This window comes from Staurois parvus, unplaced genomic scaffold, assembly GCF_062004578.1.
Source record: "Staurois parvus isolate SC_StPar_1 unplaced genomic scaffold, SC_StPar_1.0 ptg000215l, whole genome shotgun sequence".
NCBI lineage: Eukaryota > Metazoa > Chordata > Amphibia > Anura > Ranidae > Staurois > Staurois parvus.
Genome location: NW_028318011.1, coordinates 317,268 through 338,416, shown reverse-complemented (window position 1 = coordinate 338,416; position 21,149 = coordinate 317,268). Strand labels below are relative to the sequence as shown.

The 21,149-nt window shown below is 40.5% G+C and overlaps 1 protein-coding gene across 1 annotated transcript in view; it reads left to right on the top strand.

Annotated features, from left to right (window-relative positions):
• The window catches only part of RASEF (RAS and EF-hand domain containing), a 155,088-nt gene extending 135,139 nt beyond the window's left edge, over positions 1-19,949 (top strand). Inside the window, exons 15-17 of the mRNA XM_089679008.1 lie at positions 11,882-12,001; positions 14,595-14,671; positions 18,521-19,949. Coding sequence (XP_089535134.1) covers positions 11,882-12,001; positions 14,595-14,671; positions 18,521-18,629 — 306 coding nt within the window. The 3' untranslated portion in view covers positions 18,630-19,949. The remainder of the gene's footprint in view (positions 1-11,881; positions 12,002-14,594; positions 14,672-18,520) is intronic.
• Positions 19,950-21,149: the final 1,200 nt, after the last annotated feature.

Genomic DNA, 21,149 nt, shown 5'->3' with positions numbered 1-21,149 from the left:
GCTCCCCCATAACACACTGTATACCCCCCTTCTTCATTGTTACCACCCTTTGCACCCTAGTTGCTACTGTCAACATGCCCTCTCTCTCTCACTGGGGAAGATGGGGGCGCACAGTTTTTGTGTTGCCTAAGGTAACACAAAACCTAAATACACCACTGCGCATGTACACCCGTCCATTCCCATACACGCATACACTTACGCATACACCAAATTCTAATATCCACAGTCTGCCTTCCACGCCCACATCCACACATACCACCTATCAAACAAACCTCATTTTACCAGATTGGCAATCCATATATTATTTGCAGTCCTCACATTCCACATCATTCTAACTGCTCCTCTGGTTATCCCACAACCGCACCACCAAATATTTCTGCATTATACTGTGGATCTGCCCATGTTGCTCAACAAATTTGGTGATTAGATTTACTGTGTTTTGTTTATGATGCCATTTAGAAGTGCATGGTAAAGATTTCATGGGTGTGTTTTTTTGTTTTTATTTTTTTTTGTTAACATTTTTGTCTATGCTTATTCCAAGCATGTTTGAAGCTATTTACTGTTGACTGGCTCGCTACCTCTGCTGGACGTTTATTCCAAGCATCAACTACTCTTTCAGTAAAATTAGAGATTTTATCTATTTGTCTAATTTGAGATTAGTTTTGAACTTTCCTCCACTTAGTTTAAGTTCATGTCCCTGTGTTCTTGATTTGGGTTTCGGGTTTCAAATTCTGCCCTCCTGAATCTTATTCACCCCTTGATGTATTTAAAGGTTTTAATCACATCTCCCCTTTCCCTTCTTTCCTCCAGACTGTACATGTTAAGTTCCCAAAGTCACTCTTGATATGTTTTATCCCCCAGACCTTTCACCATTTTTGTTACCCATCTCTGGACTCGTTCTGTCTTATTAATATCTTTTTGTAAGTGAGGTTTCCAGAACTGGACACAGTATTCTAAATGAGGTCTAACTAAAGATTTATAGAGGGGAATCAGGACCTACGTCCTCCTGCTGGTGACCCCTCAAGTGATGCATCCTAGAATTCTATTTGCTTTTCCCACTGTCTGGCCACACCGTTTGCTCATTTTGCAATCATCTGAAAAAGTAAGTCCTTTGCCTCTGAAGTGTTGGCCAACACTGTAGCCCCAATGTTGTACTCTCTCAAGGGATTCTTTTTCCCTATGTTTACATTTAGGAACATTAAACTGCAATTTTCACTTTTTTGACCAATCTTTCAGCAAGGCCAAATCAAATCACCAAATTTTTCAGGATTGATTTGCTATATCTACTCCTCAATAATCTTGTGGGAGTAGCTTTGCCTGGTATCTGAACTCATCATCTTCTTTACAATTACGGCATAATTGGATGTACTGTCCATATGGGATGCTATAGACCAGTAGCTTCAGGTGTGAACTATGTGCACGTAGAATCATATCGCCGGCGTTCGACTTCCTATATATATGGTTGTAGCCAAAGAACAAAGGTATACCGCTCAGGCAAACAATCCAGATCAATCCACGATAGGTGCAGGCTCTGTCTCGTCACTACACATGATGCAACAGGAAGAAGGATTAGCCGCATACTGGAGGATTGATGAATATAGTGTATATTGATCCATAGGACACACAAAACACCAGGACATGAATACAGGACCTGGTAACGCGTTTCATATGATCTTGTGCTTAATCCTCTTCCTGTTGCATCATGTATGGTTGTAGCCATGAAGCCATCCTCCTAGACATATATTTCTGCATCTAAGAATTATATTTTACCTGTGTCACAGTGCATGGTAAATTTAAGGTTGAATGTGTTACTGTCCAAAGCATGCATAAACTCTTGCAGATCTTGTGATGTCCGTGTCGGCACAGCAAAGACATCATCTATGTACCTGTGTCAACATAAAATATGGCACAGGTGCAGAGACGAGGCCTTGCATCAAAAAATATATCTTTCCCACCCTCCCAAGTACAAGGTCACATAGGAGGGCATGAAACAGATGCCCATAGCAATACCTTTCACCTGGAGGTGGTGGGTGTTCAGAAATCCCAAATAATTCCTAGTAAGGATAAAATGTTATAACTGTATCAAAAATCTGTTGAATAGCCAAGTTGAAATTTTTTGTCGTGTTCTTGCAAGGATATTTACACTACTGAAATGCCTTGTTCATGTGGAATTTTTGAGTATTTTATCTATATCTATGGGTACCAATAGACTGCGGGTGGAAACATAAATGCCCTCTAACATTTTTAACAGATCAAGTTGTCTTTTACATAAGAGGGTAACTTTCTGACATGGGGGAAGTCAAGAAAAAAACAACAAATTACCAACCTCTTTTTGATAGTGATTCAATCCCAGATACAATAGGGTGGCCTGGTGGTTGATCTATACTTTTGAGAGTTTTTGTTAGAGAAGTTGTTGATTGTGCAGATTATTGAGGTAATCATAGGTATCATTATCAATGAGGGCCCCTGAGTAGGCCTCTTGGAGAATATTTTTATATTAACTGGTAAGTTTTTTCTCAGATAGTGGGGAAATGGGTCTATACATTTTTTTGTTTTTCAAGATCTTTAAACACATTGTATCATATTGCTCATTAGTCATCAAGACTGTGTTACCACCTTTATTTGATGGTTTGGTAACTACATCCTTCACGGCACAGGGCATCACTTTGTTCCCTCGTTAGGTTGTCCTCTCTTTTTCTTTAGCTAGTTTTTTATCTCTTTAATTGTTTGTGTTAGGCATACCCAAACATTTTGGTTTAAGTGAAGGTAGGGTAATGCCCTAGACTTGGGCTTAAATTTTCAGATGAGAGTGACATCATGGCACCCCAGTGATTCCTGGGATGTAGTGGTGTCCGCTCACTCCTCTTATTGAGCATTCTCTTCAAGTAATTGCAAAAGATTTAGTAACACTCTGAAATCTGATATTGTAAAGTCTTTCCAATAATCATTAATTTTTTTATCTGCATGAGCTCAACGACGTTCATCATCGAACATAAATTTGAAAGTATGTTTTTGTGTGAACATGTATAGGTCTTTTATAAGTTCAGATTTGTCTATGGGTTTAGTTGGACAAAAATGTAGGCCTGGCCTCAAAATCATTTCTTCTGCTGTTGTCAGAGCATCGGGTATGAGGCTAATGATAACTTGTATTGGGCTGTGACTCCTGAATTACATAACAGTCTCTGCTCCCCACCTTCCGATTTTCTCCTAGAAATACCTATCCAGAATTTGTGCTCATGATTTTTGGAATTGTTCCTGCGTTTGATACAATGCCTCTGTTTTGCTCATTATTTGACTCATGGTAGCTGAGGTGGATAATCCATCCATTCGCTGTGCATCATTATCTCCTTCTTGTACAGTGTGCTGCATGAGTGTAAGTGCCTGTGTATGACATCACCCACCACTGGGTGATTGTGGTCTATGTTTTGTAGCATTAGTGTCTATATACCCACATCATTTAGCGCCCTCTTACATGATTTCCACCTTTCATTATCATATTGAAATTTGCTTATTTCATGATTTTTCTGTGAAAATGAAGAAGAAAGTGGGGAGTCAGATTCTGTACTCTTTTTTTCTGTTTGCATACTATTTTTTTATACACGTCCCTTGCCCATTCATGTGCATTGAATATTTTGCCATCTATAGACATACCCTTGGTTGAAAGCCAGTTTGTCTTCCCCAGATATACTCTGCTCGCAATAATTTCTTTATGGATTTTTTCCAAAAAATCATTCAGTTCTACCCTCCTATCATATAATGTTGGTAGGTCATATAAACCTCCGTATTGCATATACAGTCATGGCCGAAATTGTTGGCACCCTTGATATTTTTCCTGAAAATCAAGTATTTCACACAAAAAAGGTATTGCATTAACACATGTTTTGCTATACACATGTTTATTCCCTTTGTATGTATTGGAACAAATATAAAACAGAGGCAGAAAAGCAAATATGACATAATGTCACACAAAACCCCAAAAATGGGCTGGACAAAAGTATTGGCACCCTTAACTTAATATTTGGTTGCACACCCTTTGGAAAACATAACTGAAATCAGTCGCTTCCTATAACCATCAATAAGCTTCTGACACCTCTCACCCGGAATTTTGGACCACTCTTCCTTTGCAAACAGCTCCAGGTCTCTCTTATTGGAAGGACACCTTTTCCCAACAGCAATTTTAAGATCTCTCCACAGGTGTTCAATGGGATTTAGATCTGGGCTCATTGCTGGCCACTTCAGAACTCTCCAGCGCTTCTTTGCCATCCATTTCTGAGTGCTTTTTGACGTATGTTTGGGGTCATTGTCCTGCTGGAAGACCCAGGATCTTGGACGCAAACCCAGCTTTCTGACACTGGGCCCTACAGTGCGACCCAAAATCCTTTGGTAATCCTCAGATTTCATGATGCCTTGCACACAGTCAAGGCACCCAGTGCCAGAGGCAGCAAAACAACCCCAAAACATCATTGAACCTCCACCATATTTTACCGTAGGTACTGTGTTTTGTTCTTTGTAGGCCTCATTCCGTTTTCGGTAAACAGTAGAATGATGTGCTTTACCGAAAAGCTCTATCTTGGTCTCATCTGTCCACAAGACGTTTTCCCAGAAGGCTTTTGGCTTACTCAAGTACATTTTGGCAAACTGTAGTCTTGCTTTTTTATGTCTCTGTGTCAGCAGTGGGGTCCTCCTGGGTCTCCTGCCATAGCGTTTCATTTCATTTAAATGTCGACGGATAGTTCGCGCTGACACTGATGCTCCCTGAGCCTGCAGGACAGCTTGAATGTCTTTGGAACATGTTTGGGGCTGCTTATCCACCATCCGGACTATTCTGCGTTGCAATCTTTCATCAATTTTCCTCATCCGTCCACGACCAGGGAGATTAGCTACAGTGCCATGGGTTGCAAACTTCTTGATAATGTTGCGCACTGTGGACAAAGGCAAATCTAGTTCTCTGGAGATGGACTTGTAACCTTGAGATTGTTGATATTTTGCCACAATTTTGGTTCTCAGGTCCTCAGACAGTTCTCGTCTCCTCTTTCTGTTGTCCATGCTTAGTGTGGCACAGACAGACACACAATGCAAAGGTTAAGTGAACGTCTCTCCTTTTTATCTGCTTTCAGGTGTGATTTCTATATTGCCCACACCTGTTACTTGCCCCAGGTGAGTTTACAGGAGCATCACATGCTTGTAACATTCTTATTTATCCGCAGTTGTGAAAGGGTGCCAATACTTTTGTCCAGCCCATTTTTGGAGGTTTGTGTGACATTATGTCGAATTTGCTTTCTTTCCTCCCTTTTTTTGTTTTGTCCCAATACACACAAAGGGAATAAACATGTGTATAGCAAAACATGTGTTAATGCAATACGTTTCGTGAGAAATACATGATTTCCTGGAGAAATATCAAGGGTGCCAACAATTTCGGCCATGACTGTATAACTGCATGATTTCTATATTACTAGACATGTGTGGTTTGTTTCAATCCAGATTGAAATTCAGTTGAAATTTTCCTTATTCGGAAATTCAAATGTATCTGAAACTAAATTTGTAACTTAACGAAACAATACAAAATGAAATGAAACATAACAAATGTATTTCATTCTACACGTCTATATATCACACAATTTGGTATCCTTAAGATGTTGTATCAACAGTTCCATCAATCCCTTACTGCATTTTATCAATATATTCTCCCATATCTTAAAATCTGGAGATGTTTCTAATGTTTGGGAACACCTGTACACATAGTCCAATATGATTACATTTTTCTTTTATACAATATATTTTGAGAAAAATTTAGTATGTCAATACAAATGACATTTTTGCTTTAACGCCCTTTTCAATCTCATTTTTATTTTGAGTTCATCCTCTTCCTTAGACGTGCCATTACATGTGGATTGTACATTAAGTATCAGCTCTGTCCATGCAGCACTGCTCAGACCTTTGGTCCAGAAGCCAAAGGTCAACAAACAAACTTTTGTCATAAAGATGCCCCCCAACTTCTACAAGTGAGCGGACTGTTCGTACAAACAGGTGGTTCTCAGGAGATTGGGCCCCCTGGACTTTGGATGCTCATGATACCTCTATGGTACTCCACACTCTCTTTCCTGATATTCAGCCTAGAGGAAGCAAAATCCCACTGCTCCTGAAGCACAAAGTGAACCTCTTATCTCTGGTTCAATTCCACTGCTATAGAGACTCAATCACCTCTGTCCACCTGAAGCTGTCATTAGCGCCAGCTGCCCAGGTTTGTGAGTACTTGATGTTTTGCCTCAGATTGGACCTAGTTGCATGATGATAAGAATGTTAATCTTAATGCACGGTTCCCTTTAGAGTCACCACTTTGTCTTCATGTGCTCTACATCCTGTAGTCCCCATTCGGGATATAGAGATTTGTGCACTTAGGTGTGCTCTTGCATGGAAGGAAGAGACCACCAGTGGAGGGTTTGGTGTTCCTAGTATTGTCAGCAGGCAACTCATGCTGCAACCCTGTTGAGGACACTGCCCGTGGGAGATAGCTGGAGATTGTGGCACCTTATGCATTCTAATTATTTATAGTAAGACCCTCCAACTATGGCTGATTCGCAGCCTCTAGGGGTTGAAATATGAAAATATCTTTCATGCACCTGTCTTTAATCAAGTATCATTCTAATCTCAAAAAACATTAGTGTTTTAAATAAATTAGAGTGTCCAAACATAAATTAGTGTCCAAAAAAATATATATATCTTCAGTGACTTGAACCAATTGTGAGAAATCCACCACCAAAGGAGATTAAATGAACTCACCAGAGCTAATGGCTGGTCAGATTATAAACCAGCAACAGCGCTTGTGCTCTGGGAGCAATGAACCCGATGTCCAAATAGATATGGTGATGTTTCAGATACTTCCAGATAATAATCACAGCCAAACAACTTTGCAGCCCAAGCTCTTATGATGAACTTCTCCACTCTGTCTCATACCTCCATGAGAGCATGCAGTACACTCAGGGACAAAAAAGAGAACATAATGGTGCAATACGTTTTTTTCATTTATCTCTTTAATAAAAAAGGTATAAGGAAACTCACAAACAAGGTGTCCAACAGACACCAGCTTCAATCGCAAAAAAGGGTTGAGATACAGTTAACGCTCACTGCAGATCTCTCCCATACAGCACAGACCAGCAAGGCTCTCTAACATTCACATCAAATAGGCTACGCCCAACCGGTTTCGTCACACCGACGTCATCAAGGTTCTTCTTCTTCATCATCCTCATCCTCTTCTTCTTCTTCCTCACCATCATCCTCTTCTTCTTCTTCATCCTCATCCTCTTCTTCATCCTCATCCTCTTCTTCTTCTTCATCATCATCCTCATCCTCTTCTTCTTCCTCACCATCATCCTCTTCTTCTTCTTCATCCTCATCCTCTTCTTCATCCTCATCCTCTTCTTCTTCATCATCCTCATCCTCTTCTTCTTCTTCTTCTTCTTCCTCATCCTCATCCTCTTCTTCTTCTTCATCCTCATCCTCTTCTTCTTCTTCTTCATCCTCATCTTCTTCATCCTCATCCTCTTCTTCTTCTTCTTCATCCTCATCCTCTTCTTCTTCCTCATCCTCATCCTCTTCTTCTTCTTCTTCATCCTCATCCTCTTCTTCTTCTTCTTCTTCTTCTTCATCCTCATCCTCTTCTTCTTCTTCATCCTCATCCTCTTCTTCTTCTTCTTCTTCTTCTTCTTCTTCCTCATCCTCATCCTCTTCTTCTTCTTCTTCTTCTTCATCCTCATCTTCTTCTTCTTCTTCTTCATCCTCATCTTCTTCTTCATCCTCATCCTCTTCTACTTCTTCTCTTCTTCTTCTTCATCCTCATCCTCTTCTTCTTCTTCTTCCTCATCCTCATCCTCTTCTTCTTCTTCTTCATCCTCATCTTCTTCTTCTTCTTCTTCATCCTCATCTTCTTCTTCTTCTTCTTCTTCTTCTTCATCCTCATCCTCTTCTTCTTCTTCTTCTTCATCCTCATCCTCTTCTTCTTCTTCTTCCTCATCCTCTTCTTCTTCTTCTTCTTCTTCTTCTTCTTCATCCTCATCCTCTTCTTCTTCTTCATCCTCATCTTCTTCTTCTTCCTCATCCTCATCCTCTTCTTCTTCTTCTTCTTCTTCATCCTCACCCTCTTCTTCTTCTTCTTCTTCTTCCTCCTCCTCATCCTCTTCTTCTTCTTCATCCTCATCCTCTTCTTCTTCTTCTTCCTCATCCTCTTCTTCTTCTTCTTCTTCTTCATCCTCATCCTCATCCTCTTCTTCTTAATCCTCATCATCTTCTTCTTCTTCATCCTCATCCTCTTCTTCTTCTTCTTCTTCATCCTCATCCTCTTCTTCTTCTTCTTCTTCTTCCTCCTCATCCTCTTCTTCTTCATCCTCATCCTCATCCTCTTCTTCTTCTTCATCCTCATCTTCTTCTTCATCATCCTCATCTTCTTCTTCTTCTTCATCCTCATCCTCTTCTTCTTCTTTTTCTTCTTCTTCATCCTCATCCTCATCCTCTTCTTCTTCTTCATCCTCATCCTCTTCTTCTTCTTCTTCTTCTTCTTCATCCTCATCCTCTTCTTCTTCTTCATCCTCTTCATCTTCTTCTTCATCCTCATCCTCTTCTTCTTCTTCATCCTCATCCTCTTCTTCTTCTTCTTCTTCCTCATCCTCATCCTCTTCTTCTTCATCCTCATCCTCTTCTTCTTCTTCTACATCCTCATCTTCTTCTTCATCCTCATCCTCTTCTTCATCCTCATCCTCATCCTCTTCTTCTTCTTCTTCCTCATCCTCATCCTCTTCTTCTTCATCCTCATCTTCTTCTTCTTCTTCATCCTCATCCTCATCCTCTTCTTCTTCATCCTCATCTTCTTCTTCTTCTTCATCCTCATCCTCTTCTTCTTCTTCTTCTTCATCCTCTTCTTCTTCTTCTCCTTCTTCCTCCTCATCCTCTTCTTCTTCTTCTTCATCCTCATCCTCTTCTTCATCCTCATCCTCTTCTTCTTCTTCTTCATCCTCATCTTCTTCTTCTTCTTCCTCCTCATCCTCATCCTCTTCTTCTTCTTCCTCATCCTCATCCTCTTCTTCTTCTTCATCCTCATCCTCTTCTTCTTCTTCATCCTCATCCTCATCCTCTTCTTCTTCTTCTTCATCCTCATCTTCTTCTTCTTCTTCTTCTTCATCCTCATCCTCTTCTTCATCCTCATCCTCTTCTTCTTCTTCTTCTTCTTCTTCTTCTTCATCATCCTCTTCTTCTTCTTCTTCTTCATCCCCATCTTCTTCTTCTTCTTCTTCTTCTTCTTCATCCTCATCCTCATCCTCTTCTTCTTCTTCTTCATCCTCATCCTCTTCTTCTTCCTCATCCTCATCCTCTTCTTCTTCTTCTTCATCCTCATCTTCTTCTTCTTCTTCTTCATCCTCATCCTCTTCTTCTTCTTCTTCTTCTTCTTCTTCATCCTCATCCTCTTCTTCTTCCTCTTCTTCTTCATCCTCATCCTCTTCTTCGTCTTCTTCTTCCTCATCCTCTTCTTCTTCTTCTTCTTCATCCTCATCCTCATCCTCTTCTTCTTCTTCTTCTTCTTCTGCTTCTTCTTCCTCATCCTCATCCTCTTCTTCTTCTTCTTCTTCTTCACCCTCATCCTCTTCTTCTTCTTCTTCATCCTCATCATCATCTTCTTCTTCTTCTTCTTCTTCATCCTCATCCTCTTCTTCTTCATCCTCATCCTCTTCTTCTTCTTCTTCTTCTTCCTCATCCTCTTCTTCTTCTTCATCCTCATCCTCATCCTCTTCTTCTTCTTCTTCTTCCTCATCTTCTTCTTCTTCTTCATCCTCATCCTCTTCTTCTTCTTCATCCTCATCCTCTTCTTCAATTGAAGCTGCTTCTGCTCCGCCACTCTGCCATTGGACTCTTGATAGTCGTCTCCCCACACTGCTGCTGGGGGGACTTTTTAACATAGGCCTCTGTATGGCCTTCAATTTAAGCTGCTTACGCTTCGCCACTCTGCCACGGGCCCCTGTACCGCCTCCTCATGCTGCTGCCAGGTCCAGAGTGTGTCATGGGTCCCTGTACGGCCTCCCATTGCTGCTGTCTCCATCGCCACACTCTGCCATGTGCCACTTTCAGGTCTCCTCACACTGCTGGTGGGTTCCATTTTTTCATAGGGTGCTGTATGGCCTCCCATTGCTGCTGCCTCCACCGCCACACTGTGGCTCCACACTCTGGTTTTGGCCCCGTGACTGCCCAAATGAGTGAAGTGTGCGGTGATTCTAAGATCGACGGCACTCATCTGCATGTCATACTGACTGACAGTATTATTTCTCTTCCCCAGCAGACTCCAAGGGCATTTAAATTAAAGGTACAGTGTTCTGCACTAATATAAAGGCTCTCTGAAGCCTAGAAACCCTTTTAATAAGTTAAATTCGCAGCGAATAAATTCGCATCGAATCGAATTTATTCCGCAAATTCGGCGAATCAGCCGAATCGAATTTTTGAATAATTCGCTCATCTCTAGTGGTTGCGTTAGGGTTGTCTCCAACTTCTAAGGTCCTTGATATTTCCTTGGAGTATTCTGCTGGTAATTCACTGTTTTGATTATCTCATATGAGATTGCATGGTCTTAGTCATTGTTACTCTTTCTTGGAGCCTTTCTTCCCCTAATGCCCAGTGTAAGGCTTGAAACATTTGTTTTCTCTAGTCTGTCTGGTCTCCCTTTGTGAACCTTTTATCTAGTTAATCCTTAGGGATCTCTTGAGGCTGGAAAACCTCCCAGGATTTCCCTTGTTGACAAGTTTATGTTGTTGGTATGTTCTTTCAATTTGCATACTTATATGCTCCACCTTTTTTAGGTTGATTTTGCTGATAGTTTCTGCTGAGTACAGATTCAATATTCTTCAAGGAAGTTACTCCCTTTAGCAGTGATTCTTGTGTTGGTTGTAGGTCGATCCCCTGTTACAAACTTTGGGTCACTATCAGTTCCTCATTGTTGTAGGAAACCTCTTCTGGTTTAGATTTTGGTTTTGGTTCTTTTGGTTGTTGCAGGCGGCTCCTGGTTCTATCTTAGATCTGTTGCTGGTTGTTACCCACCCCTCAGTTTGATGGCTTTTGGACATCACAAATGTCTAAATGACAAACGTTCTACATTCCTGTGTCCCTCAATGGACAATAAAGGTCCATTCCTCCTGAAACTGAAGCAAGTTAGGGACAGAGTTACAGGGGGGATGGATTTAAAATTTTTTATCCTGTGTGCCAGTGTCCAAATCTCTTATGCAGCAGCATATAACCGGAATGTGTAAGAATTTTTACATTCTAGTGTCCATCAATTGACTTCAAAAAAAGATTTTACAGTAGGTACAGAAGTCATATTTTTTCATCCACCTCACTTCCTCTCAAACACAGCCAATGTTTAGCCCGTTAAAATAGCCAGCATTCACTCAAGAATCATTTATCTCCAGTTTAATCTACTGAAAATCCGACCACCTTAATCTACAGATAAATTAACATGATAAACTTCCTTTAGTGCCTGCCTCTGACAGCCATTTTCACTTGTAGTTGTATACTATAAATGTCCTAGTTCGATAACCCCATAATCTTTGGCAATTTTCCTCAGTAACATATTGCTATTTTGTAAAGTATAGAAAGTTTCACAGTGTTAGACATAGATTACATATCTCATGGACTATTTGTAATATATAGAGTTAGCATGCAAAATACCTTGCATTATCTCCCAACATACAATATTTGAAGATAATATGCATTTTATAAAGCATCTGGTGCACAGTATACAATACAATAATTATAAACATTCAGGATTTTCTAAAGTTTGCCAGAAAGAAGCAATTCATGTACAGTATTTGCTGTCACGATTGACTTGTTATTTGCATTTGTTTTGCAGGATGCAACAAATGACAGCATACCTATTATAATGGTAGGGAATAAAGCTGATCTCCGACAGGCACTGTCTGAACAAGGGCATAAATGTGTACCAACCAGTTACGGAGAAAAATTATCCATGGTAAGCCCCTAATGTAACATAAATGCAAAGGTAGGGTAGTTTTGCCAGTAACTGAGATGAGACGTGACCTATAGAAATATTATGACTGTGGATGTAGTTTATTTCAGTGGTATTTCCTTAACAAGAAATCTATCATAGACAGATGAATTTGAAAAGGACAGAGCAAGCTCTAGACTAGAAGTGACACCTAGGTGCCAATAAAATTTCCCCATCTTTGTAGATAGAGAGATGTCACCTACCTAAAGTATCAAAGGGAAGATCTAGCCAATTTTTATTCTACTAGCCCAGCAGGGGACAAAGCCTTTTCACTCTAGAGCAGTGGTAGGCAACCTTAAATAGGTGGAGATCTACTTTAACAACATGGGAGAAGTCAAAGATCACTAGGCACAGTGTCACCTCCTCACATCTCATTTAAACCTTTAAGTGCCATACTACGATTTCTCAATCACCTGCATTGCACGGCAATCATGGGTTTATGTTAGGTTGTGAGGAGGCCTCATTCACTTGAATGGTTCATGCTTGGCAGGTGCTACACCCACCAACCATGACAGGGCATATAACTCCTGCTGTGGCTGCAACATGTGTACACCCCTGGTCATTGCAGCTCAAGGAGGTGCTGTTGGGGCATATCTGCCAGACAGAGATCTGTATGTGTGTATGGTTGCCTAGCAGATCCATCAGTGGACAAACTGTGGTGTGGGGGTGTGCATGGGCAATGGGAAGAGTGATTCCCACAATGGTTCTAGCTTGTAGGATAGCTTGAGGAATCCTAGAAGTGTTTGTTAATTGCTAGACCGCTCCCTAACTCTTAGAGTCCATCAGATTGCATGTACTGTAAGATTTGTATCTGCCTGTGTGTGGACAGCCAGCTATACTAGAGTGGAGTCTTCCCCAAGTGTATCATTACAGTCTTAATTGCTTAATGTGATCTCCCCCTCATTCTCTCCTACCCCAGTGAAGGACCTTGCCTTGGTTAGCTAGCTGCTGTGGGCTTGTGTCCTTGACAGATTAGTTAAACATATAAAATAATTAAGTTGAGAAGTATGAATACCTGTATGAAAAGAGTACTTAAGCAGATGTTTAGGAGGCATTTCTCTTTACTGTGATCTGCAAGGTTAGCATTTGCAGAGGAAAATTATCATGGATTCTGAACAGTCTGAATGGTACTAAAGCCATGGATGCCCAATCAATTTAAATATGTGTGGTCACTGCCCACTGACACAATCATAATCCTAAAGTATTCCATTAGTGATGCAAAAAATTGTGACGTTTAGTGAAATATAGCACAGTCTTTATTACACACTTATTTTTCTAATTTATCAGTCGATATTGAACCATTGGATTTCAAATAGTAAGTTTGATTCCTTTGCAGGGCTGCCAACCAGATCATCTTGTTATAATATGCTACTAAATGTCAGCCACATGGAGAATAATTTGATTTACTTTACACCAGGTTTTCAGTTATGTACAGTGTTCATTTATCCCTATTATTTAGCAGTATAAGAGATTAGGCAGAATGGGGTACATAACTATCATGTGGCCCTGGATAATGTGTCAAGTATAGCAATAGGAGACAATTATACTGTAAGTGTTAAATCACTAAAGCATATATCCTAACATCAAGCATTAAGGGCTGCCATGGATCTGATGCGGTTCTTTCTTTTCTAAGCTCCATTTTCTTTGGTGCCCAATATCAACAGACTTATTTAGTAACACTTTGTAAATTCTTAAAGTAAACCTCTCACAAACAAGGATATTCTATACTAAGCAAATTGTGAAAAATACATAAGCAGAGGATACTTTCAGTGGAAAACCATGCATAACTGAAGCACTGATCTGGATATATAGGAATCTAATGTTGTACTGTATACAATTCTTGACATTCCATATCATTCCTTCATAACCAATTGGGAGGGCCAAGCTTAGTATACGTCTATAGGAAGATGGACACAGATGACTTTCATCGCAGGTGAAGTTTAATTGTTTAGATTTGCCATAGCTTTAATTTTAACACTTAACACTTACCATGCTCCAGCATACAGGTGTAAAACAGTTTAAAGCTGAGCTCCACTCAAAAGGGGAAGTTCCACTTTAAGGACTGGTCCCCTGGTCCCCGTTAAGGATTGGCACCTTTGGGGAGCGGGTACCTGAAATTGATGATTGGAATAGGAAATTGTCCTCCTTCCCTATAGTCTTCTGAGACAGGTCCCAGAAGACTACGGAAGCATTTAGGAAGCGCAGCGCTACTCACGCATGCAAAGTGGGCACCCAACTGTGAAGCCACAAGCTGTCACAGATGGGTGCCCACAATGAAGATGCCAGCGCCGGGAACACAGGACAGCAGGTGAAACAGGCTGTGGAGAGGACACCGCAGGATTGAGGGACAGGTGAGTGGCTGTTTTTAAAAGTCAGCAGCTACAGCTTGTGTAGCTGCTGAATTTTATTTTTGTACAGTTTGACTGGAACTCCACTTTACATTTTATGGGTACATGATGCAGTTATCTGCTTTTGTAATTGAATAACTATATCTGCTAGTCACTGTGCTGCCCTAACAATGGCTTAAGCAGATTTTTTTCTTTTTTTTGCCATACAGACCTATGGTGCTTTATTCTGTGAAACTAGTGCCAAAGAGGGGTCAAACATCGTAGAGGCTGTACTTCATCTTGCACGGTAGGTCTTCTTATGTATACATATAAAAAATGCTTATAGCAGTTCCACTAGTAATCAACTCAAAATTTCCATCTGATGAGAGACAGATTGGGCATACAAATTGGTATATCAATAGCAGGAGGGTCGCAAGTATGTTAATTTCCAATATACTGATACCATCCCACAAGTCCTTCGGCATCAAGTCAGTGTTTGTTTAATGAAAAAGTGGTCTACACCTTATGGAGCTACAGCCCAGTATTAGGCACTGAAGTCCTATGCAGCAATATTGAGTGGGATTTTGTGTACAATTTACCTGCTCCAAAGTTGTTCAAACCTTGTCCTGGTGAAATGTTAATGCTCGTTACCAGATCACTGTTAAAACAGTCAAATAATAGTTGTTTTAAATTAAAAACACCAATCTGCCTCCATATTATTATAAAGTAATTCAATGGGACCCGACTATGGTAAATAAAAAATTAAAATGCAGGCATTGTCTTATGTTTTAGCACTGCATAGATGTGGAAAACCCATTGAGATCATAGGATGGAGTACATTTTCCACAATACCAATAGCTTTTTAATGATTAATAGAGAGGATATTTGTTACAACAGTGATTCTGAAGTTAACGCAGCTCACCCGTTGACTGGGTTGGATAATCCCAGCTTCTGGTGAAGAAAATAGACAAATTACCTGTCCCAAACATGGACAAGTAAGGCACTCATAACCAAAATAATCCAGGCCCACTAAGAAGTGGAAAAATATTTTATATAAGGAGGATGCTTTACAGGGAGTAAAATGTTTTCTTAGGAATGATCAAAGTAATGTGGATGTGCATATAGGCTGTACCTGCTTTCTAGTTGTCCTCTTTTTTTTCTGGTGATGTCAACATGCATGCCTGGTGTGCTGTTTTTTCTTAAAATAACAAACATGTTATACTTACCTGCTCGATGCAATAGCATTGCACAGAGTGGCTGCTTATCTCTTTTTATGGGGGTCCCTTTGGGGATATCTGCTCTGCCTCATCTATGAGTTCCCCCTCAGCAAGCTATGTCCTGAGGGGGCCCTTGTGCATGCACACTTCTGAGCCAGGCTGCATGTGTCCCTAGAGACAGAGGACGGGGAGGGCAAATAGTGGGACATTTTTTACCTTAAGGCAGGGAGTGCATTAAGGTAAAATTGTCTTGTCTTTAGAACCACTCTTTTATTTAAAAAAAAAAAAAAAAAAAAGGTAAATAATGATCAGGGGTCATCTAAAAGTTTTTTTTTCATCAATTGAAGGACACAGGAATTCAGTTGATGCTGTCTGAGTATACTACCACCTGCAGAAGGATTGGCAAACAAAAAAGGCCATCCCTACATAACACCTCTACCTAACTTACCCTATTTTTTTGTCAGTGTCCTAGGAGGATGGACATCTTTTTTTCAGCTCTGCTTTGAAATTTTAACCAATTTTTGCTAGCCTTTTTTCTTTCATTTCTTTGTTTGATTTATTATTGTGTTGACTTAAATAAAGATTAATCATTACTATGCTGCCTGAGCTGGTCTCTATATGGCAGTTATCTAGATCAACGTTTCTTTAGCCCGCCATGTGTTGTTATCTAGACATAGAGTGGACAGTCCCACTGCCAGAGTTGATCCAAGGTCATACTCTCTTAATAGTTCTGAGGACATTTACTCTCTACCTTCTGAGGGCACTGATATCTGGAATCCATTGACCCTATGGATATAGGGTCTACCTCAGCATAGGCTCTTAGCTCTATCAAGTGAGGCCCCTCATCTGTCATCAGGGCCTCTATTGCAGTCACACAAGACTTTTTGACAAGACTTTTTGACAAATTTCACCCATTTCCTTGCAAATACTAATTACAGAGGCTTAGAGCTCTCTCCTGCACCTTCCCTTGCATAATTAATCAATCTCCAACCTTCTTGAGGCCTTAGAAAAGGCCAGGCCACCAGTTTCAGTAACCATATCTGACTCAGACTCACACTCAGTCCCTACAGACCATCTCTGATGGCGCCACAGTCTCCTGGTTGTTCTTGCCCTTTTTGATGCATTACATACTGTACGGCATTTGGAGGATCAGCCTGTTGTCTCCAGCCTTCGATCTCTCAAAGCCCCTACAGACTTTTCCAGTACACCCAATATTCGAGATATACCTCTCTGTGGACTGGAAGCACCCTGATGGGCCCTGGTTTTTGCTTGGAAGTGTGTTCGAACTGCAAGCAAATTTGTTAAACAGTGAGTTCTACCCACTGTAGATTAGCCAGTGACCCCCCCACTAAACCTGTAGAGTGTGTGCTTAGCTTTAAGGATTTCACTAACTAGCAGCTTGAATCCCATCATAAATCCCAGTTTTTTTGTTCTGACAGGTTCTGCCCTCTGTCCTTTGTTGGCAGTGACCCTAATCTGTCAGGCCATGGTAGAATGTCTTAGATGCCACAAAAAATGTATCTCCTCAGCTGGTGTAGACCCCTTTGTAATATAGCACGTGGAACAGATGTCTGGAGCCCTAAGCTTCAGCTGTGACTGGCTTATTAGAGGTGCCTAAACTTGTGTCCCAATGTCGAGCTTAGCATTCTAACTAAGGGTCTAGGACACTGATGCCATATCCAAAGAGCACATGATTCGCTTGGCCTTTGAAGGGCCTGTCCACCTGGGATTGGATCCTCTTTCCTTGTTTTTTTCCACAATTCCTTGAGGAAAGTCTTTCAGGCCCTGACCTTTGTTTTGCCTTCAGTCAGGCAGTGTTCTTCACTGCACTGATAAGATTAATGTTCCTTACTCCATGGATGCAAACAATTCCATTGATCTGGAGAAGAGGGAGAGTGGGTCTGGAGCATTTCCACACCTATGGATTGAGACCAGCTATAGGCAGGATTGTTCTTCAGCAGGCACTGCTTGCATACCAGAGATGTATTCTCTGGTGCTCCAGAGAAGAGCTTTATCCTTAGGTCTGTCTTGTTGTTCCCAAACTACCCACCTGGGGTTACTGTCTGCCTCCAATTTCCTGCCTACCATTGTGGGGTGCTTTCCCTGCATCCTTCCTTTTTGGTTAAGCTGACCATTTCAGTTATGCAGTGATCAAATGCCTGAGTTTTTGGCTGGCTTATGAGTCACTACACACCCTTTGTAGGCTGTTGTGTTTTTGCTGCTCCAGACTCTTTCCTGATAAGTCTCACTTGGCGAGGTTAGTTGTTCAGGCAGACACAATATAAATACAGAACCCTCGTCCCTTGATCTATCAGCTAGGGGGCTCAGCCTCATCAAGTGTCTAAGTCAGGCATTGCTTCTTCATACGGCCCTTGGGCTGCAGGCTGTTTCTACTTTTGTTTTGTTGGCCCTGTTACCATCCCCTCTGATGGACTGCTTTAGGTGTCCTACAGTACCCTATTTTCTGTGTTCCTCAAATAATGAGAAGGAAAAATATAAGTTTTGTACTCACCGTAAAATCCTGAATTCTTTGAGGGACATAGGTCCTTTCACTCTTTGTTTATGTTCATGCTGTTGGTATGGTTTGCTTCAGACAGAGGCAATGCCAGGTAAAGAAAGGGCTATCCTGGGCTGGACTACAATTTTTTTTGGTTTGCCAATGTCAAATCCCCTTTAGGTGGTATTATAATCCTACAGTATCTCAATTCTTTTGTCCCTCAATGGTCTTCAAGAAATTGTTTTTACTGTGAATACAGAATTCCTATATTATTATTTTAACTTAAATATTTCAAAACACTTACTCAGACCTTCTATAACTGTGAAATAATTTCAAGGTTTACATTTCAATAAAGGCACAAAAAATTGAATATTTTATGAGTATGTGTTTTCTAGGTTTACCTATGTCATTAAAACTTTTTCTACGAACTTTCATTGCTTAGGGAAGTGAGAAAAAGATGTGACAATGAAGATGACAGAGGATCTGTAACTAATCTTTCCGGGGCCATCACCAAAAAACCAACACAAATGAAAAATTGCTGTAATGTTTAATAAGCTGACACACAGACCAGCCAGAATGTATTTTTAATAAGTTGTATTTCCAATTAATATGAAGGAATTGTACATAGGCGTTGCTTTTGTGGCATATGTTTTTTCTTCTTTAAATTATATTGGAGTTCATGTATAAAACCAGGAGGAAAGAAAAGAGTTGAGTTTATCATGGAAAGCATTAAGATTTTAATGTGTTCTGTTAATAACCTGTTTGGTTACTCAGGGTAAAATGGATATTTATCTTTCCTACCAGTGTTATTCATCAGCTCTGTTGTTGTAAGCTCTTGCTTTGTGCATTGTTATTTATCATGAAACACATATGTAAATTAAAAAATTAAGCATTTGTATATCAGTCAGAACTATAATAAGCCTGCTTTGCTTCTGTTTTAGTACATTTTGAATGTAACCCCCAACTGTGAAAACTAATAGCTTTCTAAGAGAGTAGACACCCAAATTGTCCACTTTCTGTGTGCCAATGGCTAGGCCTGCTGATTGCTTACACAGGTAACAATTAGCCCCCATTCACACTTGCGCATGTTTTCTGCTCATTTCCCTACACCTGATTTTGTCTTACTATGCTGACTGCATAGAATTTGATTCTTTCTAATTGTCCCTGATAACACTTATACACTCAATTGCTTTACGTGCTACATTTAAAAAAAAATACATGAGATTTTATTATATTGTATTCAAGCATTTTTGATGCTGCAGACTTCAATGGGATCACCTGTATGTCTTACTATGCCTGACTACATTGTCCCTGTTAACATTTGTACACTCAGTTGCTTTATTCACAACTCTAAATAAAAATACATTTCAGGAATTTTTGATCCCATAGACTTCAATAGGCTCTATGGGCTCGATATGCACGTTTTCATTTGTATTTATACACCTGAAGAACTGCTCTACTCTTATAGAACTGCTCTCCTCCATTTGCTCAACCCAGGAAACAAACCCCTGTAGCTTCATACACATGCAAAAACAGCTGTAATATTTCGGTAAAATGGCTAAAAAATGCTTCAAAATAACCAGGAATGCATTTGCTTAGGTGTGAATGTAGGCTTATTGCACTGTGGGATGTGGACAGAGGGAATGTTTATTATCCCATATAAAGAGGCAAATAGCACTTTGAGGAATGGGCTTTTTCAGGATGAATGATAAAATTAAAGCTTATGCTGGTTGCTCTTGGTAAAGCTATCTGTTTACATGGTTGGGTTCACCATAAGTCTGTTTTCAGCCCTTTGTAAATATCTCTGTATCTGTGTCTCAATTATGCAACTGCTCCTATACATAATTTATTAAAAATGTTTATTCACAACCTATTTGCCTAATGTATTTTTTTAACAACCAGGATGATAGTTTATTGAACAATGGCATAGTACAATAACAGCAACAACCAAGCAGTACAAAGCAATACAGTGAGACAACAATATCTAAAGACAGAGAGCAAAAAAATACAAAATTGTCAACACCCGGCTGCGGCTATCCCTTTCACTCTCCCGTGAGCTTGCATTGTTGGGAATACAAGATGATGAAGAGGCCTCGCCACACCAAATTGCTTATTTCCTATTTATTATATTATGCCAAGAAGGAGATACTTCATCATCGGACCCCCCCCCACACACACACACACACTCAGTGGCCTAGTGGGAGGTGTCCATTAATGCAGTGTTATCAATGTACAAGTTGACATACATTAATAGAGGCTGTCCTGGGCAGTTCGATATGGTTTGGCAACCCTGGACGGAACAATGAATATGGTATTTTGTTGATGCTTTGCTTGTTCACTGGTTGCATAGCCACTGACCTTGCTGTGAGCCCTGCTCCTCTATGACTGATCGATTGCACTGACTTATTTTGTAAAGTCAGTGCAATCGATCAGCCATTGAGGAGCAGGGCTCACAGAGTGAAAGGGATAGCCACAGCCGGGTGTTGACACAGGTAAACACTTCCGTCCAAAACTGCTCCATTTTAGGACAGATCCAAAACATATGAAAGTAGGTGCCTTCCCCGGAATGACAGCATGGACAGCCGGCGGACCTCTCTAGATATATTCTGTGCAGTATCTGAGGAATGTAGTATACCCTATGCAAAAATTTAGTCTGCAGCAATTTATCCCAAGAGGAAATAACCAATTTAGAACTATCCTCAAAACATCCCTCCCACGTTTCCCATTCCAAGGTTGGAATGTCCTCCTGCCATTTCGCCCATAACCTATCCATCTTGGGGAAGTCCACAATGAGAAGAGTCAAATAAAGAGAGGACAAAGGTTTAGAAAAGGACTCCTGTGCAAGAAGGTCCTCTATTGGGTCAGTCTTCAGTCTAAGGGGGGTTGGAAATTCTGCCTGTGCAGCATGGCGCAACTGGTAATATCTAAAGTACATCCACCCAGGTAATTTGTGTTTGCAGGAGAGATCTCTAAATGAGAACAAAGTACCCATAGGCATGATGTCCTTAATCAGTCTGATACCATAACATGCCCACACTTGGGGGTCAGGTAACTATCGGAAGGGAGGCGTA